The 24,480-nt window shown below is 42.3% G+C and overlaps 1 protein-coding gene across 2 annotated transcripts in view; it reads right to left on the bottom strand.

The window, feature by feature from the left end:
* The window catches only part of Top3a (DNA topoisomerase III alpha), a 28,509-nt gene extending 4,066 nt beyond the window's left edge, over window positions 1-24,443 (bottom strand). Inside the window, exons 1-17 of one of the 2 annotated variants that reach the window (XM_013148337.2) lie at window positions 23,818-23,979; window positions 17,408-17,474; window positions 16,884-16,943; window positions 15,986-16,059; window positions 15,152-15,227; window positions 14,532-14,640; window positions 13,083-13,226; window positions 12,791-12,961; window positions 12,312-12,412; window positions 10,242-10,316; window positions 8,988-9,070; window positions 7,505-7,712; window positions 7,177-7,362; window positions 6,925-7,054; window positions 4,784-4,897; window positions 4,543-4,708; window positions 1,812-1,955 (exon numbers count right to left, since the gene is read on the bottom strand). In XM_013148337.2, coding sequence (XP_013003791.1) covers window positions 1,812-1,955; window positions 4,543-4,708; window positions 4,784-4,897; window positions 6,925-7,054; window positions 7,177-7,362; window positions 7,505-7,712; window positions 8,988-9,070; window positions 10,242-10,316; window positions 12,312-12,412; window positions 12,791-12,961; window positions 13,083-13,226; window positions 14,532-14,640; window positions 15,152-15,227; window positions 15,986-16,050 — 1,772 coding nt within the window. In that variant the 5' untranslated portion in view covers window positions 16,051-16,059; window positions 16,884-16,943; window positions 17,408-17,474; window positions 23,818-23,979. Of the gene's footprint in view, window positions 1-1,811; window positions 1,956-4,542; window positions 4,709-4,783; window positions 4,898-6,924; window positions 7,055-7,176; window positions 7,363-7,504; window positions 7,713-8,987; window positions 9,071-10,241; window positions 10,317-12,311; window positions 12,413-12,790; window positions 12,962-13,082; window positions 13,227-14,531; window positions 14,641-15,151; window positions 15,228-15,985; window positions 16,060-16,883; window positions 16,944-17,407; window positions 17,475-23,817 lie in introns of both variants that reach the window. The other variant, XM_003465901.5, reaches the window with a different exon arrangement.
* Between the last annotated feature and the right edge of the window lie 37 nt (window positions 24,444-24,480).

The following is a 24,480-nucleotide window of genomic DNA, read 5'->3' as shown; positions in this document are numbered from 1 at the left end:
AGGCCTACGTATGATTAGGCGGACAGGAAGCCTAAACGCCAATTATTTAAATGGAAAGTCTACCTACTCAGAAATGGGAATTATTAGATAAACTTGGACATAGTAAACCACGAGAAAATTTCTAGATCTCCCTCCATGCGTCCAGCAAGTATTCTGTTAATAAGCCTGAGATTGGGGCCGGGGATATGCTCAGCAGTACAGCGCCTGCCTGGCAAGCATGAGGTAATGAGTTTGATTTCTGGTGCAAAAAACCCCACAAAAACAAAAATCCGAGACAAAACAAAAGAATTTTCCTCCCTAATATTTCAATGATTACCTATTAGGCAAAGAAAAAGCCCCAACCCTTTTTTTTTGTCTTTTTCCTTTTTATCGGTACCGGGGATCGAACTTACGACTGAGCTAAATCTCTAGCCCCTCCACTAGCCATTTATTAAGTATTAAATTACCTGCCCAGCACTAGGCCAAGCCTTGAGTGGCATCGAGTTCCACCTGCTCCCAGCTCTGTTCCCAAATTTCTAGTGTCTGAGAGCCAGGGAGGACTACCCTTCCCTGGGGTCACCCAAGCCACTGAGAACTCAGTAGGGAGCGGCTGGGAGAAGCATCTTCCTCATTTAACAGCAAGAAAGCAGCGTGCTACAGCCCAAGGTGGGCAATGTGGAGTGGAGGAAAGCACCAGAGACCTGGGTTGAAATTCTGCCTCTACTGTTCACCGCAGCTGCCCACTCAGAACCAGTTCCCCAGCCCTCTGAGTTTCATTTTCACTTTGTTTCACACAGTCATTGGGGCTGAACCCAGGCTCTTCACAGTAGACCACAATATCCAGCCCTTTGTATTTATTTTGGGATAGGGTCTGGCTAAGTCGCTAAACTGCCCAGGCTGAATTTGAATTTGTGATCCAAATTGTGCCTTGGCTTGACAGAGTGCCTAGCTATCATTCTTTAAAATACCTTCCCTGCCTGGCGTGGTAGTGAACATCTATTTGTAATTCCAGCACTTGGGAGGCTGAGGCAAGAGGACTGCCACAAGTCTGAGGCCAGACTGGCCAGTGAGTTCAAAGTTCAAGGCTAGCCTGAACTACAGAGTGAGACCTTGTCTCAAAAAACAACAAATAAATAAACACAAACCAACTAACCAACCAACCTCCCTTGAGGGGAAAGATTATGAAGACCCAATGAAACAATGTCATGTTGGCCAGAAGAAAGGCATAGGAGGCATGGCTGTCTCCACTCTTCAGCACTTCTTCCCCGTGAACTTCCTGCGGTGGCCAGCTGCTGTTCTGAAGTTGGGCCAGAACAGGCAACTTGATTCAGTGGGCTGCCTATCAGTAGGCCCACTCATATACCAGCCAATAAATATCCCATAGTCTTGCCCCTTTTCAAATTCCTATCCAAGCAGATTTGTGAAGTAGACACTACTGCCCTTATTTTAGAAAAACACATAGAATCAGAGTAGTCAAGTAACTTCCTTCAGGTCATATAGCTTACATGTAGCAGACCTGGGATCTGAACTCAAGACATACCTGATCTGAAGCCCAAACTCTAACATTGCTACACACTGGGTAAATGTCATTCCAATGTGGAGGACCAAAAAACTGCACTACTTCTCAGTGTCCCCCTTAGGTTGTACCCACAGTGCTTTACACCCAGAGTCCACCCTGCTCCCTCCTAGCTCTAACACATTGCTCAGGAACCAACAGCAGGCCTGCCTTTAAACCATGACTCGGGACACACAGTGACAGGGTTTTCTAGAGCTCACTGGCGACTACTGCAGGTGCTGGCGAGCAGAGGTGGGGGCAGAAGCTGGACACTGACCCACCACTCTTCTTCGTCTTTAGGACTAGGTCTTTGTTGCACTGTGGGCACTTCAGGATGGGCTCTGGCATGGCTGGGTAGATCTCTTCTTGCTGCAGTGTCTCTGTTCCTTCCCCAAAGTACTGGGACAAGGCCTCATCCAACCTGAAGGAAAAGCAAAGATACACAAAAACCGGTAATCATTGCAAAGGTATGTGTTCATAACATACATGGCAAGCAGCTAGCTGACCTGAGGCAGAGAGGAGAAGGCAGAGGGCAGACTGGGTTTGCAAACCTGGCTCTGCTCAGACTCCTTGCTCCTAAGGAACCCAGCTGCACATACACACATAAGAAATCACCCTGGGCTCGTGTACAAACTCTAGAAGTATTTGTTAGCATTTAATGCTAGCTCATGCATTTCTGTTGAAAATTTGCAGCAGACAGCATGAAGAATAAAAAACCTTGCAAAACTGTCACTTCCCACCACACACACAAAGACGTGTGGGAGTACTTCCCCCATGCACATGCAACTGTCCAGCTGGCTGTTCTCAAATTCAGTTTAAACATGATTTGGAATTCATGTCAGACCTTGTTATGGTTTATAGCTAGATGTTCTCCAAGGCCTCATGTGCTTAGGTGGGTCTTTTGAAAGGGATCAATACAGCTTAGTTGCTGTCAGAAGGTAGGTTCTGGTTGGAAGAGGTAGGTTGACCCAAAAGAGTATATTTTTGCTGGGGATGTAGCTTAGCAACATAAGTGCCTGCCTGGCAAGCGTGAGGTCTTGAGTTCGATTCCCAGTACCCTCGGTGGGGGGGGGTATTTTCATTCCCAGCTCCTCCCTTGACTCTCTCTGCTTCCTGTCTACTGTGCTTTCCTCTCCTGTGCTCTCTTCCATATCCTCCTGTTTTACAGCCAGCTGACTATGGTCTGAAATGTTAGCCAAAAGAAACCAATCCTACTTTAAGTCACAAGTGTTGGATATTTTGCCTCAACAATAAGAAAGTGACTTAAGAACTCAAAGTTTGAGGGCTCAGTTCCCAAGACTGCTTAAATTTCAGAGGCTGGTGGCAAGTTCCAAATTGTGAACTATGTTTCTGACTACCAGGCTATATTTCCTATGAACTCCTTCTCAGGTTCAATTTGCTAGAGGAGCTTCCAGAATTCAGATGAACAGTTAGAGAAAGAGATGCACGGAGCAAGGAACAGAAGACATGTGTGCCAACTTCCAGACTCTTTTACTTAGCTATTGGAAAACTCTCAGAACATTGTGCTTTTTGGGTTTACAGAGCTTTCATTACTTAGATATGATTGATAAATTGTTGACCAAGGTGATCAACTCAAATTTCAGCACTGTCTACCTTCCCTAGAGGTATAAGGGAGAGAGAGGATACAGTGGTGCAGCTGAAAATTCCAATTTCTAATCATACAGTTGGTTTCCCTGGCAACAAGCCCCCAATCCAGGGCTGTCCGGTGTCTGCCTCTCTGCCGGTCATCTGATTAGCAAACAAGACTTTTAGCATTTTGAAGATTCCAAGAGTTTTCAGACCCGTGGTGCCAGAAAATGAAGACTAAATATATATAGATACACACATATATGATACATATATCACATATATATGTACATATTATAAGTATACATATATATGTGCATTCTTTTAAATTGTTAGGTTTTTTTTTTTTTTGTACTAGGACTTGAACTCAGGACTCTGTGCTTGCCAGGTAGGCATCATGCCATTGAGCTATATCCCCGGCCTCAAATATATCTGTCACAAACCACAGTATCACAAGTACAAAACATACTATATTTCTAAGTAATAAAACAGACACATGCTGCTTGCTAAATGGCCAACACTATTCATCTATGCATTCATTTATTTATTTTGAGGTACAGAGATCATACCTAGGGCCTTCATACTGAACTATATCCCCAGTCCTTTTTATTGTGAAACAGGGTCTCAGTAAGTCACTAAAGTGCCAAGACTGGGCTTTATCATCCTGCCTTAGCCTTCCAAAGTATTGGGATTACAGGAATGTTCCACCACACCTGGCTTAAGTGGACGACTCTAAATGCTCCACATAACAAAAAGATAATATACCAGGACTTGGATTCTTGGATTTACTGATTTAAAAGACTGTATGCCTAGGTGTGGTGGCACATGCCTATAATCCCAGCTACTTGTGATGCTGAGGCAAGAGTATGACAAGTTTGAGGGCAGTCTGGAAATTGCCAAGACTTCATCTCAAAAGTGCAGTACCTGCTTAGCTTACACAAGGACCTGGGTTCGATCCCTACCAAGGTCCTTCACATTGAGCTTCACACCTGTAATCCCAGCACTCTGGGAGGCTGAGGCAAGATGACTGCAAGTGTGAGCCTAGCTAGAGGAACTCAGTGAGAGCCTGTCTAAAAATTGGAAAAAAAAAAAAAAAAAAAAGAGTTGAGGATATAACTCAGCCCAAAGACCTTGAAATAATATCCATAACTACAGCTCAAGTTAACTGGGGACAACTGTTTTGATCATTTTCAAGAAAGAAAACCCAAAGAAGCAAAGCCTGTGTGGCCAGTTCCCCAATAGTTAAAGAGGTCACTGGTGAAGATACTCCTGCAGGGCTAGTAGCCCAAAGGGCATGGGTCAGGAGGGGCTGCAACCCTCTTCTTCTGCTGAACTGCCCCCAAGAACTCTCACTTCTCATGGGAACTGCTACACCCGGGCTATAGAACCTCTGGGGCAGAACAGCAGGGTACGACACTCACTTCTTCGCCTTAGCCACTGCTTCAATGAAAACCTGTTTATATTTCTGCACCTGTTGCCTCAGAACTACAGACTTGTCCTTCTTGCCTTCACAGATCAATTTCAGATCAGCTTCCAGCTCAGCCCGGAGGTCAGGCTTAGACATCTCATAGCCCATGGAGTCATAACCTGCAGGAAAGAGCAGTGCTCTGAGAGGTGCCACATGATACCCTCCGGGCTTGGGCAAGGTCTCTCCTCCTTTACCTTCCACTAGTCCCATGCCTAGGTGTCCGGGGAGGAATCGCTTGTCAGACGTGAGCCCAACATACATCCGTGCTTTGATGGTCTCAATGTGCTCCGCGTGAGTGGCATCAGTACCTGGAAACCATTTCCTGGTTACTTTGAGGCAACACAAATAGTTGTATCCACGTGGCTTATGGGTATCTGGATCCCCCTTGGGCGGCCAATGCAGATGAGATGCCTCTATTCACATGGCTTGGCCACAAATTATACTGGTAATCTCAATTTACTGGTTCCTTCTACCCAATGACCTATCCTTATCAATTCCAGCTTTGCAACTCCTATTTTTTTTGTCGTACTAGGGATCAAACTCGTAACTCCTGCTTTAAATCTTTCTTTCCTTCAAATCAGGACCCAAGGCTACAACCCACCTCATTTCAACCGCACACTGCACTATCCTCAAATCTGCCTATTTCTCCACCCAACTTAGTGGCCAAAGGGACCTTTTAAAATGCGGCTATGCTATTAGGAAAATGTGAACAAACCCAATGAAATATTATTTCACACCCATCTGTGGGTATAAGAAAGACAGATAAGAAGTGCTGATATAAGAAAGTGGAATCTTGTACATTGTTGGTGGGAATGTAAAATGGGGAGCCACTTTGGAAAATAGTTTGATGGTTCTTCAAAAAGTTACTCAACAACCTCACACATGGGTGTAGCCAAAGAATACTCAAAACATATAATATAAAAACTTGTACATGACTATTCATCGCAGCATTATTAACAGCTCTGAAGTAGAAACAACCCAAGTATCTACCAAATGACAAATAAATATGGTCAATATACGCAATTAAAAAATAAAATAATAAAGAATAAAATTCTGGAAAGAACTACTATTGTGAACATAACGAGATATACTATGGTACCTATTACTGTTATCCTGGTAACTTGCTGTGAAGTTCTGTACCAATTTCACTGCATTGTCTCAACTGGCTTTGTTCTGTTGTATTTCATTACTAATAAAATTTTTAAAAAAAGAATAAAATTCTAACATGGTTCAACAAAGATGAACCCTGAGAACATGATGCAAAATCAAGGAAATCACTTACATGATGGATGCACTATATTGTAAAGTACACTAAATACTGAACTGGAAGTTGGGTTGTGGGACTCAGTGCTAGTGTGCCTGACTAGGATGTGGGGCATTCTGGATTCCATCTTCAGCACTAAAGAAAAAAACGAAACATCGAACTGCATATTTTATTCTGTATTTGGAGTGCTGAGAATGGAACCCAGGCCCTTGTGCACATCAGGCAAACTCTACTACTGACCCATACCCCCAGCTCTGAATTATATATATAAATTATGTCTCAATAAAACTCTTAAAATTATTTGCTAAGCACTTAGCTCTGTATGACTACTTCAATTATAAATCTTAGCCTGTTCCCTGCTCACCTTGTGCCAACATCTATACCCTTCAGCTGGGCACACAAGGCCCTGGACAACTGGTTTGAACCATCTCTCAGCTTCACCTTCTATGATCACCCCCAATCCTCCACCCTGCCGCTGCAGCCACAGCAGACTTGTGCTTTCCTGTTCTCATGTCCTTCTCAAATTCTGCCAAGGCTGGGCTTGCTTTTGCCTGCCCTTCCTACAGAACCCATCACTCTGTGGTAGTTTGGTTTGGTTTTACTCATAGACTGAGCTCTAAAAGAGAAAGATTAAGTCTTAATCCTCTTTGTGACCCTAGTGCCTGCCACTCACACCTGCTGTCCCATAAGAATTCATGTCTGACCCTTCAAGGGGGTTCCCCTTTGAGCCTTGAGTGTGGGAAACATTAATTTCATTGTAAGGGTGCCTGTGGGGTTTAAGAACACTGGCTGAGACTGCGGTGTAGCTCAGAGGTGGAGTGTTCTGCTAGTATGCACAAGGCCTTCAGTTTGATGCCCATCACTGAAAAGAAAAAAGCTGAAATAAGAACCTCAAAAAACCAACCAAACAGACAAACAAAAACAGTAAACTGGCTATAGTTATTTGGATCAGATCTTTATAATGCACAACCTTTGTAATCTTCACTAAGTTTATAACCTCTCCAGGTTTCACTTCAACTACAAAGTGAGACAGGAATGAGTGCCTGAGGGCTCTTCAGTTGAGCTACTGACCAATGCCATGTTTCTCCATGAGAGCGATGAGGTCGGCCTCGGTGAGCAGCTGTGGAGGGCTGGTCTCCCCATCTAGCATCTCTATAGTGCTGGGCTGAAAGTGGGAGCCTTCCTCATAGACAGGGAGCAGCTACAGGGAGCAGCAGGAGTGGAGATCAGATCATTTTTTTAACAAACCAGGTCCTGCTCCATGAGCCAGCCGTGGGGTTGGAGCACAACTTTGTCTCTTTCTGGGGTCCGCCTCCTTATTACCTTGTCACTCCAGCGATCATACGGATACACATCCAGATAGTTTCGAGCTAGAATCGTGAGGCCATTGGCCACAAAGCGTTCCCGAGCAATGTCAATCTCCACAGTCGTCTCCTGTCCCTGAGCATCTTGGGAGCAGCAAGCTAGGAAATGACGAACAATGAACTCATACAGCCGCCGTTCATCTCCCTAAAGAAAAGGACAAAGCAGATAGCCTACGTATTTCAAAGTCACTTGTTTCCTAATGTCATGGCCCACTGAACAAATTAAAATATGACTACTGACTCCTTGGCTCTGAATTTCAGCAGGCTGCACGCTCAGGGATACCAACCTGCAAGTTGCTGGTATATTTGGTGGGGTGAATGGGAGGGTGAGCTTGGTCGGACTTATTTCCATTGCGTGGGGTGGGACCACCCCGTTCTAGAATGCTCTGCGCAAAGGGTCCCCAGTGTGGATCCTGGGTCTGCTGTTCCACCAACGCCATCAAGTTTAAGTCTTTGGGGAAAATATTTGTCTCTGTTCGGGGATAGCTGATGTACCTAAAAGAAAGAAAACAAAAAGAAAAAGAAATTGCTAAGCTTTTTCACTGGTCTGTAAAAACTGAAATCCTTGGCTGGGGTTTAACTCCGCAGTGTAAGTGCCTGTCTGGCAAGTGTGAGGTCATTAGTTTGATTCCAGTACCAAACAAAAGGAAACAAAAACTGAAATCTTTGGGCTGGAGATTTATGTCAGTGGCATAAGCGCCTGCCTTGCAAGCAGGCAGTTGTGAGTTTGATCCCCGGTACCGATAAAAACGAAAAAGACAAAACAACAACAACAACAGCAAAAAACTGAAATCTTCAGATAACATCTGCAATCATTCATCTGACAGCCAACTAAAAAGAAAAGCACCTAGGTGACCCACACTGACAAAAGGTTTAAGATAGGACCCCCTTAGGAATGAAAAGTATTAAGTTTTCTTACTAGGATACTTCCAGAAGCCAAAGGAGAGAGGAAACAGGCAGCCCAGCAGAAGACAAAGGCAATACTATCACCTCGGACACGTCATGAACCTCTTTTAGGGTTAGTAACAGAATGACCCTGTGCAGTCCATCAGCCTTGCTGGTCCTGACAGTTTCCACAGTGTATACTCCTGTAACTTTTCTTAAAGCATACAAAGAACAATACTGTCCAATCAAACTCTCATTTTAAATTTTCTATTAGTTACTTAAAAACTATTGAAGCGGGGTGCGGTGGTACATGCCTGTAGTCCCAGTGTTCTGGCAAATTTGAGAAGTAAGCTGGGCAACTTAGCAAGACCATGTCCCAAAATGAACAATACGGGCTGGGGAAGCTGCTCAGTCCAAGAGCCCTGGCTTCAATTCTTAGTATTAAAAAGAAGAATCCCTGAGATAGCTTAGCAGGAGAGTGCTGGCTTAGAATATGTGAGGACTTGGGCTTGGTTTCTACTCCTGCAAAAAAAGATGAAACAGTTATTGATAGTTTCTATCTTATTTTCACACGAGTCTTCAAAATTCAGTGTATATTTTATATTTATAATACATGTTAATTATGACAACTGAAATTCAAGGGCTCAACAGTCACATGTTGGACACCACAGTTAGAGAACCTCAGTGTTGAGTACTTATGGCCAGGGTGGGATGATTTTCACAGGCACACAACTTGTAAAGGTGCTATTTGCTGTTGTTTTTCGCTTGCTAGGGATCTAGGGAGAGTTACTAAGGGGTCAAGAGAAGGATTTTGGACTGGGGTATAGCTCAGTGATAGAGTGTTTGCATAGCATGCACAATCTCAAGTGTTGAGAGAATATTTACCCTTGGGTGTAGAGCTTTTCAGCAATTCTCATGGTTTCCTTCGCATTTATTTTCAACTTTCGAGAGGCCAGTTTCTCCAGCTCCTGTTATGAGAGTCAGAAGGTCTGTTTAGGTATAGGTGAGTTGTGGACCACACAACTAACTACACATTCCTCTTCAGCAGGTCTGGCCTGTCATTCCACCTGCTGTCCTCCTGCCAAGGAAGGAGGGGCGTGCTCAAGGAATATTTTTGTGCCTGGTGGGCAAATGCCAACCCGTAGTTCTCAGACCCTGATGTACAGTCCTAAGATTAACCTGAGGAGCCAGCAGACTTGTGGGCCCAGTCACTGGAGAATATGACAGGGTAGGGCTGGGACAGAGGTTGACATCTGCATTATTCATTCATACATTCATTCATTTTTTTGAGAGTCTCACTATGCAATTCAGGCTTGCCCTGGGCTCACTTTGTAGCCCAGGTTGGTCTCAAACTTGCAACAAAACTCCTGCCTCAGCCTCCCGAGTGCTAGGATTACAGAGGTCCTACAAAACTTCCCTAGATGATGAAAAGCATCCTGTGAGGCCTCCTGGGGAATAACCAGTTGCTTTTTCCCCTATGTGACACTGCAACAATGCTGCTGACTACATGTGAAAGCATATTTAACTAGTAAGGAATAAAACACATGCTGTGCTGGAGCATAATAAGCTCAGTAGCAGAGAACTTTCATGGAAAAAACAAGCTACTCTAATTACAATGCTATAAAAATACATATATTAAAAAAAATGAGGAGCCAGGTGTTGTGATGCATGCCTGTTATCCCAGCTGGGAGGCTCAGGTAGGAGGACTGAGAGTTTGAACCCTACTTGGGCCACTTATTGAGTATCCAAATAAAGAAAAATAAACAAATAAAAAGGGCTGAGGATATAGATCAGTGTGGCCTTCAATCCCAGTACTGTGGGAATCAAAAGATCTCAGAATTGTGAGTAAAATGTAAAGTTTTAAGATTATTACAGTGATTATGTACAGGCAGAAAGATTACAGATCATTTGTCTTCTTTTTGTTTCTCAAACCTCACATAATGCAGTTATACTGCATTTGTTAACGTTAATTTTTTTGGCGGTGGTGGTACTAGGGATTGTTAACTTTAAGTTGTACAAAACAAAACAAAATATTGAGAGGTCAAGCAGATCTATGTCTTCCTTGAGTGCTTTGTGTAAGTTAAACTCCGGCCCCAACAAATAGGAAATCGTGCCTGCAACAGTCTGTCCAGAACATACCACAGTATCCAAAGCTTGAGGCCTCCACTTGCTCTTCGGCTTTGACCTGACTTCCACTACAGTTGCCATGGGATCCTACAAGACCAGGAAAGCAAAGACCACGGTGACTTGGGACTGTGTCATCTCCAACCTGGTGTGACAGCCTCTGTTCACTCTTTCAGATCACAGTGACTGCTAACACAGACTGCGCCCTCAGCCCAGCAGAAGTCCTATTTAAAGTCGTTTATTACAGACAGTATGGCACACTCTTAACACCCTCAACACCCTCTTCTCACTCAAACCAAGATTTTGAAGGACAGTCTTTTTTTTTTGTACTGGGGATTGAACTCATGACCTCACACTTGCCAGGCAGGCCCGTATGCCTGCTGAGCTAAATCCCCAGCCCTTGAAAGACAGTTTTATAAACCTTAAGTTGCCCGTCCAGAGCCAATGGAATACCACAATCTCTGCATCTCTTGAGTAGTTTTCTTGAGAACAGTTAAAAATATGAAAAATAATACAAGCTGGAAAAACTAATTTAAAACACATTTTAAAAAAATAGTAAATACTCAAAAAACTCAGCTTAAGTGATTTACTAATCAGAATATTTATATATCATAATCTAAATTTCACCCTTTTGATAGTGGGGAACAAGCCTCTCTTTTTTTCTTTTTGGCTTTTTCCTTTTTATCAGTACCAGGGATCGAACTCACGACTGCCTGCTTGCAAGGCAGGCGCTTATGCTGCTGAGCTAAATCTCCAGCCCAAGCCTCTCTTTTTTTAAGGGGTTAGAAGTATGCCATTTGCCATGTATTCCTGCCCTATATTCTGGTTGTGTTTGTTGGTTGACTGATTGATTTTAAGGTCTTTTTATTTAACAGATAAATACGCAGTGCTCTAGGTCTAGCTAGGATCAGAGGGTGGAATGGCAGACAGATAGGATGACTTCTAGGAAATGACGGACTCCATGACAGGAGCACAGATATTCTGGGATTTATTTAGCTATTTATCTAACTGGGAATTGAACTCATGACCTCCTGCTTGCCAGGCAGCATCTTTGCCGATGAGCTAGATTCCTGGCCCTATATAGGGATTTAATGTAGTGGCCAATGCTCCATCTCCCAATAGCTCTAGAGTATCTGTGAATTACTTCACCTTCTCAGTCTACTCACCTACTCTGAAATGGGGACAGTTATCATTGCCCACATGGGATTTTTAGGATGAAACAAAATAACATTTAATAAAGCGGAACATAGCAGGTGCTTAATAGCTTTTACTTTTTTCCCCAAAGTAATAATAAACCAGAGCGTACCACAACTTATCAAATCTCGAACTCTCAGACACCATTGTGTGCAGCCCCATGTTAGGTGCTGATGTGTGGGAAGTGGTACCACCCAGTGGGCCATCTGCCTGAGAGTCAGACAGGTGAAGTTGGGGTCCCAACCCTGGCACTGACTGGCCTATGGCCTGAGCTGACTGTGGCCCTTTGCATGTGCTACGCTAAGAGCCATGCCTCCCCTGCTCAAATGTCATCCTAAAAGGCCCCATAAAACTACTTCATCTATAAAGTCCACGTCCTGCCCCCATGCTATCCTCTATTCCTTTTTTTGCTTTATTTTCATCCTTGCATTTATCTTGAAATGAACCTACAACCTACAATAACTTGTGAATTAACTTACGAAAGTCATTTGTGATTTTCATCTCTGTAGACTTCCTCATGAGATCACTGGAAGAAGGTTGGACCATGTACTCCTTTGGAGCTTTAGAAGTTCATGGTCTAGATAGGTCTAGCTGACCCTTCCTACTATAGAGCAACAATATATGCTTCAGGAAGGGTTTCTGCTATGAACTTCTCAAACTTTCTGCTTTTACATAAAAGTTCTGCAGATTCTTCCTTTGCATATTTTCAGTGGTATTTTCATGGAGTTCTAGTCTTGTTGGTCCTCATAAAGTGATGCCCTGAGATGCAAACTAAAAACCAATGGACTTCAGTAGCAGAACAAGATAGGATCACCTCTGCCAACAGACAACCTGGCTGGGGAGGTACACAAAGCATTTTCTAGGTCATTAAGCTCTCAAAGGACTCCTTACCTCCATACACAACTGATAGAGGACAAGACAAGCTGTGTGGTTAAAGAGACGATGCCTTTTCCAGTTGAAATCGACAATACCATCTTCGTGGTCATGAGTTACTACATTGGGAAGAGACAAACAGAAAGGCTGTCCCAGAGAGGCCACATGATACATTACATAGAAAAAGACATTACAGTGAAAAGTCAAAGGAATTTAAAATAGGTAAAAGTTCAGCCTAACTAAGAGAAACTTAAATTGATCCTGAGTACTAAAATGGAGAAGGTTGAAGCGGAGAAAGGTGAAAAAACCCCCATACATTTAAATTACTGTTATTAACGCTCAGAGTCTTTGTTATCCTTGGGCCTGGAGGTCCCACATCAATAATCTCCTATCTTATTTTTTTGTGTGTGTGGTGCTGGGAATCAAACTCAGAACTGTGTGTCTCTCAAGCAGGTACTTATGCTGCTGAGCTACATCCCCTCACCGTCCAGCCTCACCTTTGATTCTATGGAAGATTTCAGGCACAAAGGCCTGAATGGCTTTGAACCTTTCCACCACAAAGCCCAGTGTGGGGAACTGGCAGCTGCCATAGCTGATGAGCTGCTCGGCCAGCACTTCAGGAAAAACCTTCTGGAGCCGCAGAGTCTGGAACCGAGTGAAGGCAGCTCCTGGAAAGTAGCGTGGAGAGGGAAAGAATGGGAAAGTGATGAATGACGAAGTCACTTCTGATTCTACCACCCAACACCAACATGCTCTATGGGCCATGGCAGGGCATGTCCAGCTCCTCACCGATCCTCAGGTCCAGTTCCTGCCTCACATCCACAGCATCACTGACTCTCTGATCTGGCTCAGTCAGGTTCTGACAGGCTGTTCTGACAGCGTGGGGAGTGATCTCAGAGAACCGGGCTCTTAACACCTGCAGACTCGGCTTCACTGCAGAACACAAAGGGTCATACTGTACTCTCACCACAATGGCCTTACTTTGCCTAAATTACATCAACATAAAGGCAAACAAGTTAAGAACCTGTGAGGCATCCACCTCCACTGTTCATTTAGATTAATGGAGTGGTGTATAATGTCAAAAAGGAAAACACCATTATAACTTCTAATTTGAGTGTTGTCTGAAATAATGAAGTCAATTTTAGTTATTAAACAAAATTCCCTAAGTGAGCTTTTTAATCTTACTTGCTCTCAACCTTTTAGAAAGAAGAAAAGTCCTGTCAAAGTGTTGTGAGGGAATTTCATGTCCCTTCAGGAAAGAATATAGGACATATATAATGTTATTGAAAGTTAATGCATTTAGCTGGTAGGTGTGGTGGCACATGCCTGTAATCCCAGCACTTGGGAGACAGACAGGAGGACTGCCTTGAGTTCAAGACAAGCTTGGGCTACACAGTGAGTTCAAAGCTAGCCTGAACTTTATAGCAAGATCCTGCCTAAATAAATAAATAAATAAATAAAGTTAATGCATTTCAATTCCTAGAAGCCATTACAGTTTCTCAATACAAAACCACTTAGGAAAACTAGCAACCCTACCACCTGAGCCAGAGAATGTCCTGTTTTCTACTTCCTCTAAGTTACCAGGAAGTATTACATTAAATTTTGGGAGGGGGTACCTGGGATCGAACTCACAACCTTGCACTTGCCAGGAAGGCACTTGTGCTGCTGAGCTAAACTGCTGAGTCATTCAAATTTAAGCCAATATACATTCCCTCATTTATTCATTTACTAAGGTGCTGTGGGTCAAACCCAGGGGCTTGTCTATGGTAGGCAAGTGTTCTACAACTGAGCCACACCTAGTACCCTAGTCCAACATTTTTTTTACCTTTTTCTTTTTTATTGGTGCTGGGGATCAAACTCATGACCACACACTTGCAAGGCAGGCGCTTATGCTGCTGAGCTAAATCCCCAGCTCCTCTCACACATATTTAGCATATAATTTTTTTTTGTGTACCGAGAATCGAGTTCTTTTTTTTTTTTCGGGGTGCTGGGAATCAAACTCAGGACTGTGTGCTTGTCAAGCAGGTGCTTATGCCACTGAGCTAAATACCCAGCCCAAGCCCTGTAATTTAAAAATATACTGCTGACTCCTTTAGCCCTGGTAGTCCCAGGAAGCACATCAAACTGTCCTGACATTTGATGCAGATGAGTTTGTAAAGAAGAACTTGGCCACAGACCACTGTACAGACATGCAGCAGAATGCTCTATTTATGGTTCCCAACAGAGAAGCACACTTACCTGCCTTGCACACATGGATAATCTCAAACCCGATGTTTTCACCTTCTCTGTCACAGTCAGTCCAGATCACCAGGGCTTGGCACTGTCGTGTCTCTCGTTCTAGAGTTTTCTGAAGTCAGTGGAGGGGAGAATGTTGACATTAGAGTTCACAACAATTTTTGGACACTTCCATACAAGAGATTTGACTGAAGACTACTGCTGTTATGCAATGTTCAACTTTGTAAGGGGAAAAGAGAGCAGAGGAAATCATTCATACCCGCACCAGTGATGGTGTGGTTACTAATGCAATCTCCAGGCCTGTAAGCAGGCTTCGAAAAGACTGGGCGGTTAAGACAAGTTCACCAATATGATGAAACTGTGGTTCACCTCTAACACACACTTCTGCCTCCATTGGTTCTGATTATTTGTTGCTTAAAATCCAACCTTCCCACCCAAAAACAACTTCATTGTGTTTCAACTCAAGAAGGGTTCCCAGTTAGCAGTGAACTAACCACCAGTACCTTGTAATGATTTACTGTCAAACCACATGCACTTTAGTATCTCCATCAATCCAGGGGATGGGTGTTAGAATCTACATGTGGTTGTTTCACTTCAATGCCACGTCTTCCAAAAGATCCTACCTTGATGTCTATAAAATTCTCTGGGCAGTATTTTTCAATTCCTGCTTCAAAGAGGACTAGGGGATTGCAGCTGTGCCTAAAAAAGAAAAGCACAAAAATTCTCAGGCCAGCACATGATGGAGTCCTCCACTCTAACAAGAATGCACTGCTCTAGTGAGCTCATAGATGGACCCCTAGCAGAAAATGGCTCAGGTGGAGTGGTGCATGCCTATAATCCCAGCCACCTGGAAGACTGAGATGGAAGACCGAGCCCTGGAGTTCAAGAGCAGCTTGGGTAGCATAGCAAGACACAGTCTCAAAAGGAGGTAGGATGGGCCAGCGATGTAGTTCAGTGGTAAGTTCAATTCCTAGTACCTGCCCCCTCCAACAAAAGAGGCGGATGGGAAAGGTGGGGAAGAGGGTAAAGGGATAGGACATGGAAGCAAGAAGAAAAGGCAAGGGAAGGGAAAAGGGAGCTTAAGGAAGGTGAAAAAGAAAGGGAAAGAAAAGGTCAATGGCCTAGAAGATTAAAAGCAAAGCCATGATCCTCTGCGTAGCACAATATCCTCTCCTGAGTGAAGATTAACAGCAGTTGCTAAGAAAACATCTGGACCCCTTTTATGAACATCTGTAACAGAACAAATGCAATATAAGAGCTGCACAAAAGGGTTCTATTTGGGGGGGAACATTTAAAAGTGGTTGTTTGTTCTAAAGTTATGATAAAAAATTTACAATATATCAGGCAATTATAGGTTATCTTAAGTTACATGGTAACATCAACATGCTTCAAGAGTCCAATAATATTTGTTACAACTTACTGTAATAACCAGTCCTTCCCTTAAGAATTGTACTGACCATTTTCGAAACTGCATCTGGAAATCATGAGCCAGCAAGTGTCCAGAAACTGAAGTCATTATCATGGTAACATTCTGAATGATAACAAAATTAAAATTAGTCTTTTTATAATTATACTTTACTAAGTCATTCAAATGGAAGTGAGGGACTTCTAGTAAAGAAGAAAACCAAAAACCTAACACAGGTTTGGAAATAAACATAAATATAACTCATCAAAGTCAAAATCCACAGGCAATCCAATTGCCACACCAATTCTACTACTATAATGCTGCCTTCTGGATCATTTAAAATTTCTTCAGCTGGGCATGGGGACATGCACCTGTAATCCCGGCACTTGGGAAGTAGAGGCAAGAGGATGCCATGAGTCTAAGGGCAGCCTGGGCTACAGTGTCTGCCTAACATACACAAGGTTCTGGGTTGTAACCACAGCACCACACACATACAAACGAGAGAGAGAGAGAGAGAGAGAGAGAGAGAGAGAGAGAGAGAGAAAGAGAGAGAGAGAGAGAGACAGACAGACAGACAGAGACAGACAGAGAGAGAGAGAGAGAGAGAGAGACAGACAGACAGACAGACAGAGACAGAGAGAGAGAGAGAAAGACAGAAGAGAGAGAGAAAAAAGAGAGAGGTGGGATCATACTTCCTTACAGGTTATAAAATTACCATCTGTAACGAATGGCCTTTGTGTAATAGTTACTAAGACAGTGAGACACATTTTATATAGGATAACGTTGACCAATTGTTCTTAACTCTAAAGCACAGTAATTTACGGTAGATTTATACTAAATGGCTATTCTTTTCATTATGGTTGAAAATTCAAGGACTCTACACCAAAATGGCACATGCATATGGATCTGAAAGATACTTTAGCTTTATGATGGCATTTTTTATCACCTACCTGGCCATACAGATAATAATCAAATTCATAGATCTTGTTGAATTTAGAAAGCCCTTCTCTCTATAAAAGAAAATAAAAATAAGTAAAAAATATGTAAAATACAAAGGACTCTTTAGTATAAAGATCTTTTATATAAAGATTTTATATAAAATCTGGATAAGTAACAATATTTTCTATAGACTAAACAGTATTTCCCACAGATAAAAAGTATGCTAAATTACTAAGACCATCAATTAATATTTAACATCGTTTTATAGATGAAAATGAAATTGTCCAAGACGACATGACAAATTCATGGCATTAAGTGGCCTTATTAGGACATAAATTCTTTGTTTTTCTTTTTGATATCGGAGATCGAACTCACAACCTTACGCTTTCCAGGCAGGCGTGCTTGCGCCACTGAGCTAAATCCTCAGCCCTTGATATAAATTCTGGTTGATTTGCTTCTTTCTCCCCAACATCTCTGTTAGTTCAAAGTCATACAATTATACCAATTAACTGGTGACTACAGCCAAGTCATTCACCTTGAGTTTCAATTTATTCTTGAAAAGTTGTGTCTGTAGTTTTCTCTGGCTTTGAAATCCAATGATGCTGTAAGCAGAGTCAGAACTGAGATCCAGTCATAAAAGCACTTCTTTAGCAGTAATTACCAATGAACAAGACTTTCTGAGTGGGTCACACTTTCCCCCAACCCAGCATACAAAGTAGCTGTGCCTGTGAGTTTCAGACCAGCACTGAAGGCAAGACAGAAGAAGGCTCCATGGCGACTGGGAAACTTTCCTGGAAAGGACAATTTTTCTGTGTGGAACACTGGGTGGTCACTCTGAGGGAAAATGGCTCACTCGAGTGCATGCCTACCCAACCTACCTTCCTTCCTCCCAGTGCTAGGAATTGAACCTAGGAGGGCCTTAACATGCTAGCCAAGTGCTCTACCACTGGGGGCCCCCTGCCCATAATGGCAGTTCAAAGCCAATGGAGGGAAATTACTTTATTACCTGATAAGTAAGCATTCAGTTGGTCTAATGTCACCAAGAGAAAAAAATCTTCCTCTACAAATTCCAACTGCTAGTTAAGCCCCTTCAGTAATAGAGAACAGAAAAATCAGGATGGATGTGGTGACACATGCCTATCATCCAAGCACTTGGAAGGCTGAGGTGCGCTGGGTTTGAAATCATCCTGGGCTACACAGGAAGACCCTATCTTAAAAAAAAAAAAAAATCATCTAATAGTTTTTGACTTCTTTTTATGAAAACTGATAGAGGTGCTATAGGTACAAAAAGGCTGTGTCCTGCCAACTCAATTACTTTGCCATCTGGGCTCAAGCAGTCAAGATATACAATCACAGTCTCATGTTTTATCTTGAGGACACACTGCAGGAACGGCTAGTTCAACATTCTCCAGGTAGATGGCCTGTAGCAGGTCTGTGACACCAGCTGCAGGTCTCCCAAGATAACCTGTTTTACCAAAAGTATTTTCAACTTTTTTTTTTTTTTTTTTGAGACAGTGTCTTGCTATGCAATTCAGGCTGGTCCTGAACTTGCAGTGATCCTCCTGTCTCAGCCTCCCAAGTGCTGGGATTATAGGCATGCACCACCATGACCGGCAGCATTTTAAACTTGACTCCTTGTAGGTCCACCTAGTGAGGACTCACAGACTCACATTCAATTCCATCTCTTGGGTGAGGTGCCCAGGGAAATAAGGATGCTCCTAATTACGGCAGAGTTTGGGAGCCCAGAGAATAAAAACAGCTGATGAACATACCAAGTGTGGAGCTTTTATAATTCTAAGTAAATATATCAACCAAATACTATCTTCTCTAAATGCTCAAATATGAATTGATCATATTACTGCTACTGAATCTACTTCAGAATTCTCTTTAAGATTTCTCTTTCTGAATTGATAGAAAAAAATCCTTGAGGATCTATAAGTTATTAATTGTAGTCACCATGGGTGGTGCTGGAATGACAGTGGGGTCAGTATAATATGCATGTATATTTTTTCAACTATTTGCAATAAATACTAACTTTTGAAAAGACAAAAAAAATTGTCTTGTAATCTTGTGGTGAATTTCTCATTTTCTAATGCTGGATGCTTAAAAAACTATCACAAAGAAGAATCTGTTTTATGATTCTGTTACTATGTACTTATTATCCAATTTTTGCTGTTATAAAGGTAAAATGACTATCACTTCATTCAAGTTGTATTAAATCTTAACGCCTCTATTAGTTCCTTATAGGTAGAAATTATGTCATTCAATGCAGAATGACTGTGTGATTTCCACAGAGCAGGTTCTGTTTTAGAGATAGATAAATGAATAGGACCCAGCCACTTTCTCAGGGATATGATACATTTTAGGGCAGATGGACAACAGCTAAATAACTACACGTGCGATGACTTATCATCAACAGAAGACACAGAAGGAAATGGGAAGGAAAATACCTTAGATCAACTTGACAGAGAAGGTTATATTTATGTTGTCTTTTATTTTTCTTTTATAACATGAAGAGTGACCGAGGAAGAAAAGGAAAACGTTCTAGGGAGAAGGATGGATATTTGCAAAAGTGTGGTGAGTTTTTTATTTTTAAAACTCTGCCTGCTTTTATCATTCTCTTCCTCTCTCCTTGCTTTTATCCAAAGCTATCTAGAGTTCAGGGTCCTGACCACTCACAAGACCTCCAATAGCCATCAACCTGCCTCTAGCCTTTCATTCTTCAAATATACTTCCAGAGTGACTTTATAAAATAAAAAGGACACCTTTATCCTCCGCTCAAAAATCTACATGACTTTTTGCAGCTGATACAGAAAAAGCATACCAAAATTCAGCAAACTTTCCTGATTAAAAAGAAAAAAAAATTAACAAGTTAAGAATAGAAAGGAGGGGCTGGGGATTTAGCTCAGTGGCATAAGTGCCTTGCCTTGCAAGTGTGTGGTCATGAGTTCGATCCCCCATCCCGATAAAAAAGAGACCAAAAAAAAAAAAAAAAAAAAAGAATAGAAAGGAACTTCAACAGAACAAAGAAAGTTTACTAAAAGCCTACAGCTACCATTATACTTAATGATGAAAGGCTGCTTCATCATTTCTTTTTAAAATCAAAAACAATGGTAGGCAAAAAGTATAAATAAAACAGCTGGGAATGGTGGTACACGCCTGTAATCTCAGCGTTTAGGAGAAAGCCAAGGCGGGAGGATTACTGTAAATTCAAGGCTAGCCTGAAGTCCATAGCAAAACCAAACTGAACCAAACCGAAACAAATCACAATAAAAGACAACAACAACAACAGCAAGAAAAACAATACCAGGACGGCCATTCATGTCCCTTCTAGTCAACACTACACCAAAAATACAGTCAGAATATTTAGGGAAGACCTGGTGAGTGCATGGTCGTGAGTTCGATCCCTGATACTAAAAAAATAAATAAATAAATAAAATAAAAATTTAGGAAAGAAAAAGAAAAACTATCTATATTCACAGATATAATTTTTAATATACAGAAAACCTGAAAGAACCCACAAAGAACTTTTAGTGCTAATACATAAATCCAGCAAAATTGCAGAATAAAAGTTCAACACACAAAAATCAGTGATTCTAAAAAAAAAGTAGAGCTTTTATATCCTACCAATGAGCAATCTAAAAAAGAAATTAAGAAAGCAAGTATATTTATGACATTCAGAAGAATAAAATGTTTAGGAATAAACTTTATCAAATAGGTGAAAGACCTGCACATTGAAAACTAAGTAAACTTAAAAGATTGCAATATTCCCGTGAAGTAATTTACAGATTAAATGCAATCCTTATTTAAAACTTCAATAATCTTTTTTACAGAAACGACAAAGCTAATTCTAAAACTCATGGAATCACAAGGGGTCCAAATATACAAAAATGATTCTGATGAAGAACAGAGTGGAGGATTCATACTATTTTTTTTTTTTAAATTTCATTTCATTTGAGCTATGTAGTTCAGGCTGGCCTCAACCTCATGGTGATCCTCCTGCCTCAGCCTCTTGGACTGCTGGGATTACAGGTGTGAATCACTGTGCCCAGCTTACTTATACTTTCCAATTTTAAAACTTACTATGAAGCTTCAAAAATGGAAGCTAGAGGCGTAATTTAGCAGTAACTCACTTGCCTGACACATGCAAGGACCTGGGGTAGATACCCAACACTGCAAAAAAACGCAAACACAAAAACTACAGTAATCAAATGACAACCAACATAAAGACAGACATAATGAATGATGGAATGGAACTGAGAACCCAGAAATAAAACCAAACATCTACACTCAACTGATTTTTTTTTTTTTTAAATGGGTTCTTATGATGTTGTCTAGGATGGCATCAGACTCCTGTGCTCAAGTGATTCTCACACCTCAGCTTCCCCAGTAGCTGGGACCACAGGCATAGTCCTGATATGTCCAAATATAGTCAACTGTTTTTTGGGTTTTTTTGGTTAAGCAACTCCAAGGTCATGTGTGCTACATAAGCTTTCTACCTCAGAGCTCCAGCTCTAGCCTACTCAACTGATTTTTAATAGGGTATCAATTCCATCCAAGGGGCATCCAAAAGACCACCTTTTCAACAAATGTTGCCATGACACCAGGTCTCCACAAACAAAAGTTGGATACAGACATTGCACCAAACAGCAGTATTAACTTTGATCCACTCAAAGTGGATCAAAGACATAAACCTAAGAGCTAAAACTCCAAACCCTCAGAAGAAAATATGCAAATCTTTCTGATCTTGGACTTGGCAGTGATTTCTTGGGGGTAGAGCTCAGCTCAGTGGTAGAGGGCTTGCCTAACTTGTGGGTTTAAATTCCCAGTGCTGTAAGTACAAACAAAAATCACCAAAACAATAAACTTTTTCCCCCAAAAGACATTAAAAAAAATGGCCTACAAGCCCAAAAAAGATGCTTGACATCATTAATGAGTCACTGAGAAAACATAAATTAAAAACTAGTTAGGTGTGGTGGTTTATGGCTGCAATCCCAGCACTGGGAAGGCTGAGGTTGTTGGTCCTCTGAAAGTTCAAGGCCAGTTCAAGGCCTACACAGTTAGTTGAAGGCCAACCTAACCTACATAGCAAGACCCTGTCTCAAAAAACCAAAAGCCAAAACAAAACAAAACATGATCTACTCATGCAATGAAACACTAATCAGCCATAAAAAGGAATAAAAGCACTACAACATGGACAGATTTCAAAAACATTTTGCTAAGTGAAAGAGGTTTGACACAAAATGGCCATATAATATACTATTCCAAGGGCTGGGGATTTAGCTCAGCGGCATAAGCACCTGCCTTGCAAGCAGGCAGTCGTGAGTTCGATCCCCAGTACCGATAAAAAAAGGAGAAAGACAAAAAAAAAAAAAAAAAAAAGTATCTAATATACTATTCCATTTATAGGAAATGTTCAGAATAGGCAAATCAATGGGGATAGAAAGCTGTGGGTGACTGGAAGGAGGATACAAAGAAGAATGGCTGTTTAACAAATATGGAAGTCTCCTTCTGGGATGCTAAAGAATCTTCTAGAACCAGATAATGCTGATGGCTGTCCAATACTATAAATGTAATAAATGATATCAAATCATGCACTTCAAAATAGTTAAAATGGTCAATTTTAAGTATGTTTTACCACACTCAACTGCCCGCATATGACATGGTTTCCTAATGCCCTCATGATCTGCAAGCAATTGCATCTCTTACTGAATCCACTAGTTCCTCCTCAACTCCCTCCTATCTCCTACCCTCTCTCTCTCCTTTTGAGCAAGGCAGTTTCAGCCTAAATTAGGTTGTTCCTCACATACTGGTACTGTATGATACATCTTCCAGACTCATTTACCCAAGCAATAATTACTGAAAGTCCCTTGTATTTCAGACCCGTACTAAACATTAGGATACAGGAATTAATTAATACAGTCTTTATTCTTTTGGCACTTGAGAGTCCAACAAATAACTGACATTGCAGTACTGAACTTGGAAGATAACTTCCAAGTAAGAAAATAAAGTGCCATGACAGCATATGACTAAAGGTCCCTGACCCAGTGGTGGTAGAGGCAGGAATGTAAGGGAAAGTTTCCTTGAAAATGAGACATTTAAGCAGTGTCCACAAGGATAAAGAAGTTAGACTAGAAAGGCCATTTTCCAAAGGCTCAGAGCCCCAGAAATAGGCAAACCCTGGGCTGGTCATGACATTCTGCACTGGAAAAAAAAGGTGGAACTTTCAGCTAGCAGAGGCCTAAGGATCCTGGGATTTGTAAAGAAAAAGAACAGAGAACTAGAAATGTTTTCCAGAAAACCATTTCACGATTCACCTTTGTTATTTAGGCGATTTTCCTGAACAAAGGTCTCCCTGCCCTTGCTCGTTTACCTTCCTTTTCCTTTGTGGCCCCAGCTTACCTAGAAAACATTCGTATCTTTCACTTTTGGCTCTTGGAATCAATCTGTTATCAACAGATACAGGTTGACTTCACCTCTAACTCCCAAAACTTGGTGTTGTCCCATCAAGGTGGGATTAGGGGCCGGTAAATTAGAAGTGCAGAATGGAAGGGATGTGGCTCGGATAGCGGGGGATCATTCTGTGGAGTAGGGGCTTGAATTCCAAGTTAAAGGAGTCCGCCTAGAGGTTTCAAACTGAACTAAAATTTACACGTAAAGAATTGGCAGCGTCCCCAGGTGTTTTGGAGGGTTAGACAAGACTAGGAACGCTCATATGGACAAAAAGATGGACGATTTTCTAGCATGAAAGAGCCTAACTACATTTTAAAATTCCACCAGTCCAAGAGTCTACGGCCTGGGAAGAATCTGCATTGGTGCACTCGAGAAGCAGTGAGGTCTCCGGGGTGAACAAGTCACGTTTATGTGGATTTCTGGAGCCCACCACGCAGTCCCGTTAAATGGGCTTCCCTCAGGGAGCGCAGCTCGTCGCAAACACTTTCTTACCCGTCTCATGCGACCGTTGGACAGCAGATCAGCGATTCCCTTGGCCGCGTCGTTTTTCTCCGCCACACAGAGGACTTTCCGTACGCCTCGGAAGGCCACTTCCATGGTGGCGAGGGACAATGCACGGCCCCTGGGCCGTCCAAGCCACCGGAGTGGGTGACGCAAAACCGAAAAGATCATCTCTAGGGCCTGCGCCCGGAGCTGCTCTCCGGGTGACTGTGCATGTTGCAGAAGACAGACAAGGGATGCCTGATGCACACCCGGGGAACCACAGACTCTGGGAGGCGCCCGCCCTTCGCTGACTTCACCACCAGCCTGCTGGCTTTAGGTGCTGGCTTTAGCTACTGCTGCTTCTCCCGGCCGCCGCGGCTGCCTCTCCACCAAAGCACTCTCTTTACTTCCTCTCGCCTTCTCCCGCCACTTGCTTCAGACTCGCGCCACACAGTGACCCGGAACTACAACTCCCAGACTGCCTCTTGCTCCCACATCTCTCATTCAAACACTTCTCTCCCTACCCCTCCAGCCCCCCTTTGCTTTCTTTCGGTACAGTATTTGGTTAGCCGTACTGGTGCTTAAGAGGCGCAGCTGGAACCCACAGTCCAAGGCGCTTTAATTAGCTCTATTGCTCCTGTCGGAAGTCGGCGCAGACACTTCCGGGTCACC

Source organism: Cavia porcellus, unplaced genomic scaffold, assembly GCF_034190915.1.
Source record: "Cavia porcellus strain 051 isolate PalLab524CR breed Dunkin Hartley unplaced genomic scaffold, mCavPor4.1 scaffold_32, whole genome shotgun sequence".
NCBI lineage: Eukaryota > Metazoa > Chordata > Mammalia > Rodentia > Caviidae > Cavia > Cavia porcellus.
Note: the sequence above shows the minus strand (reverse complement) of the source record. Positions and strands in the feature narration are given on the sequence as shown.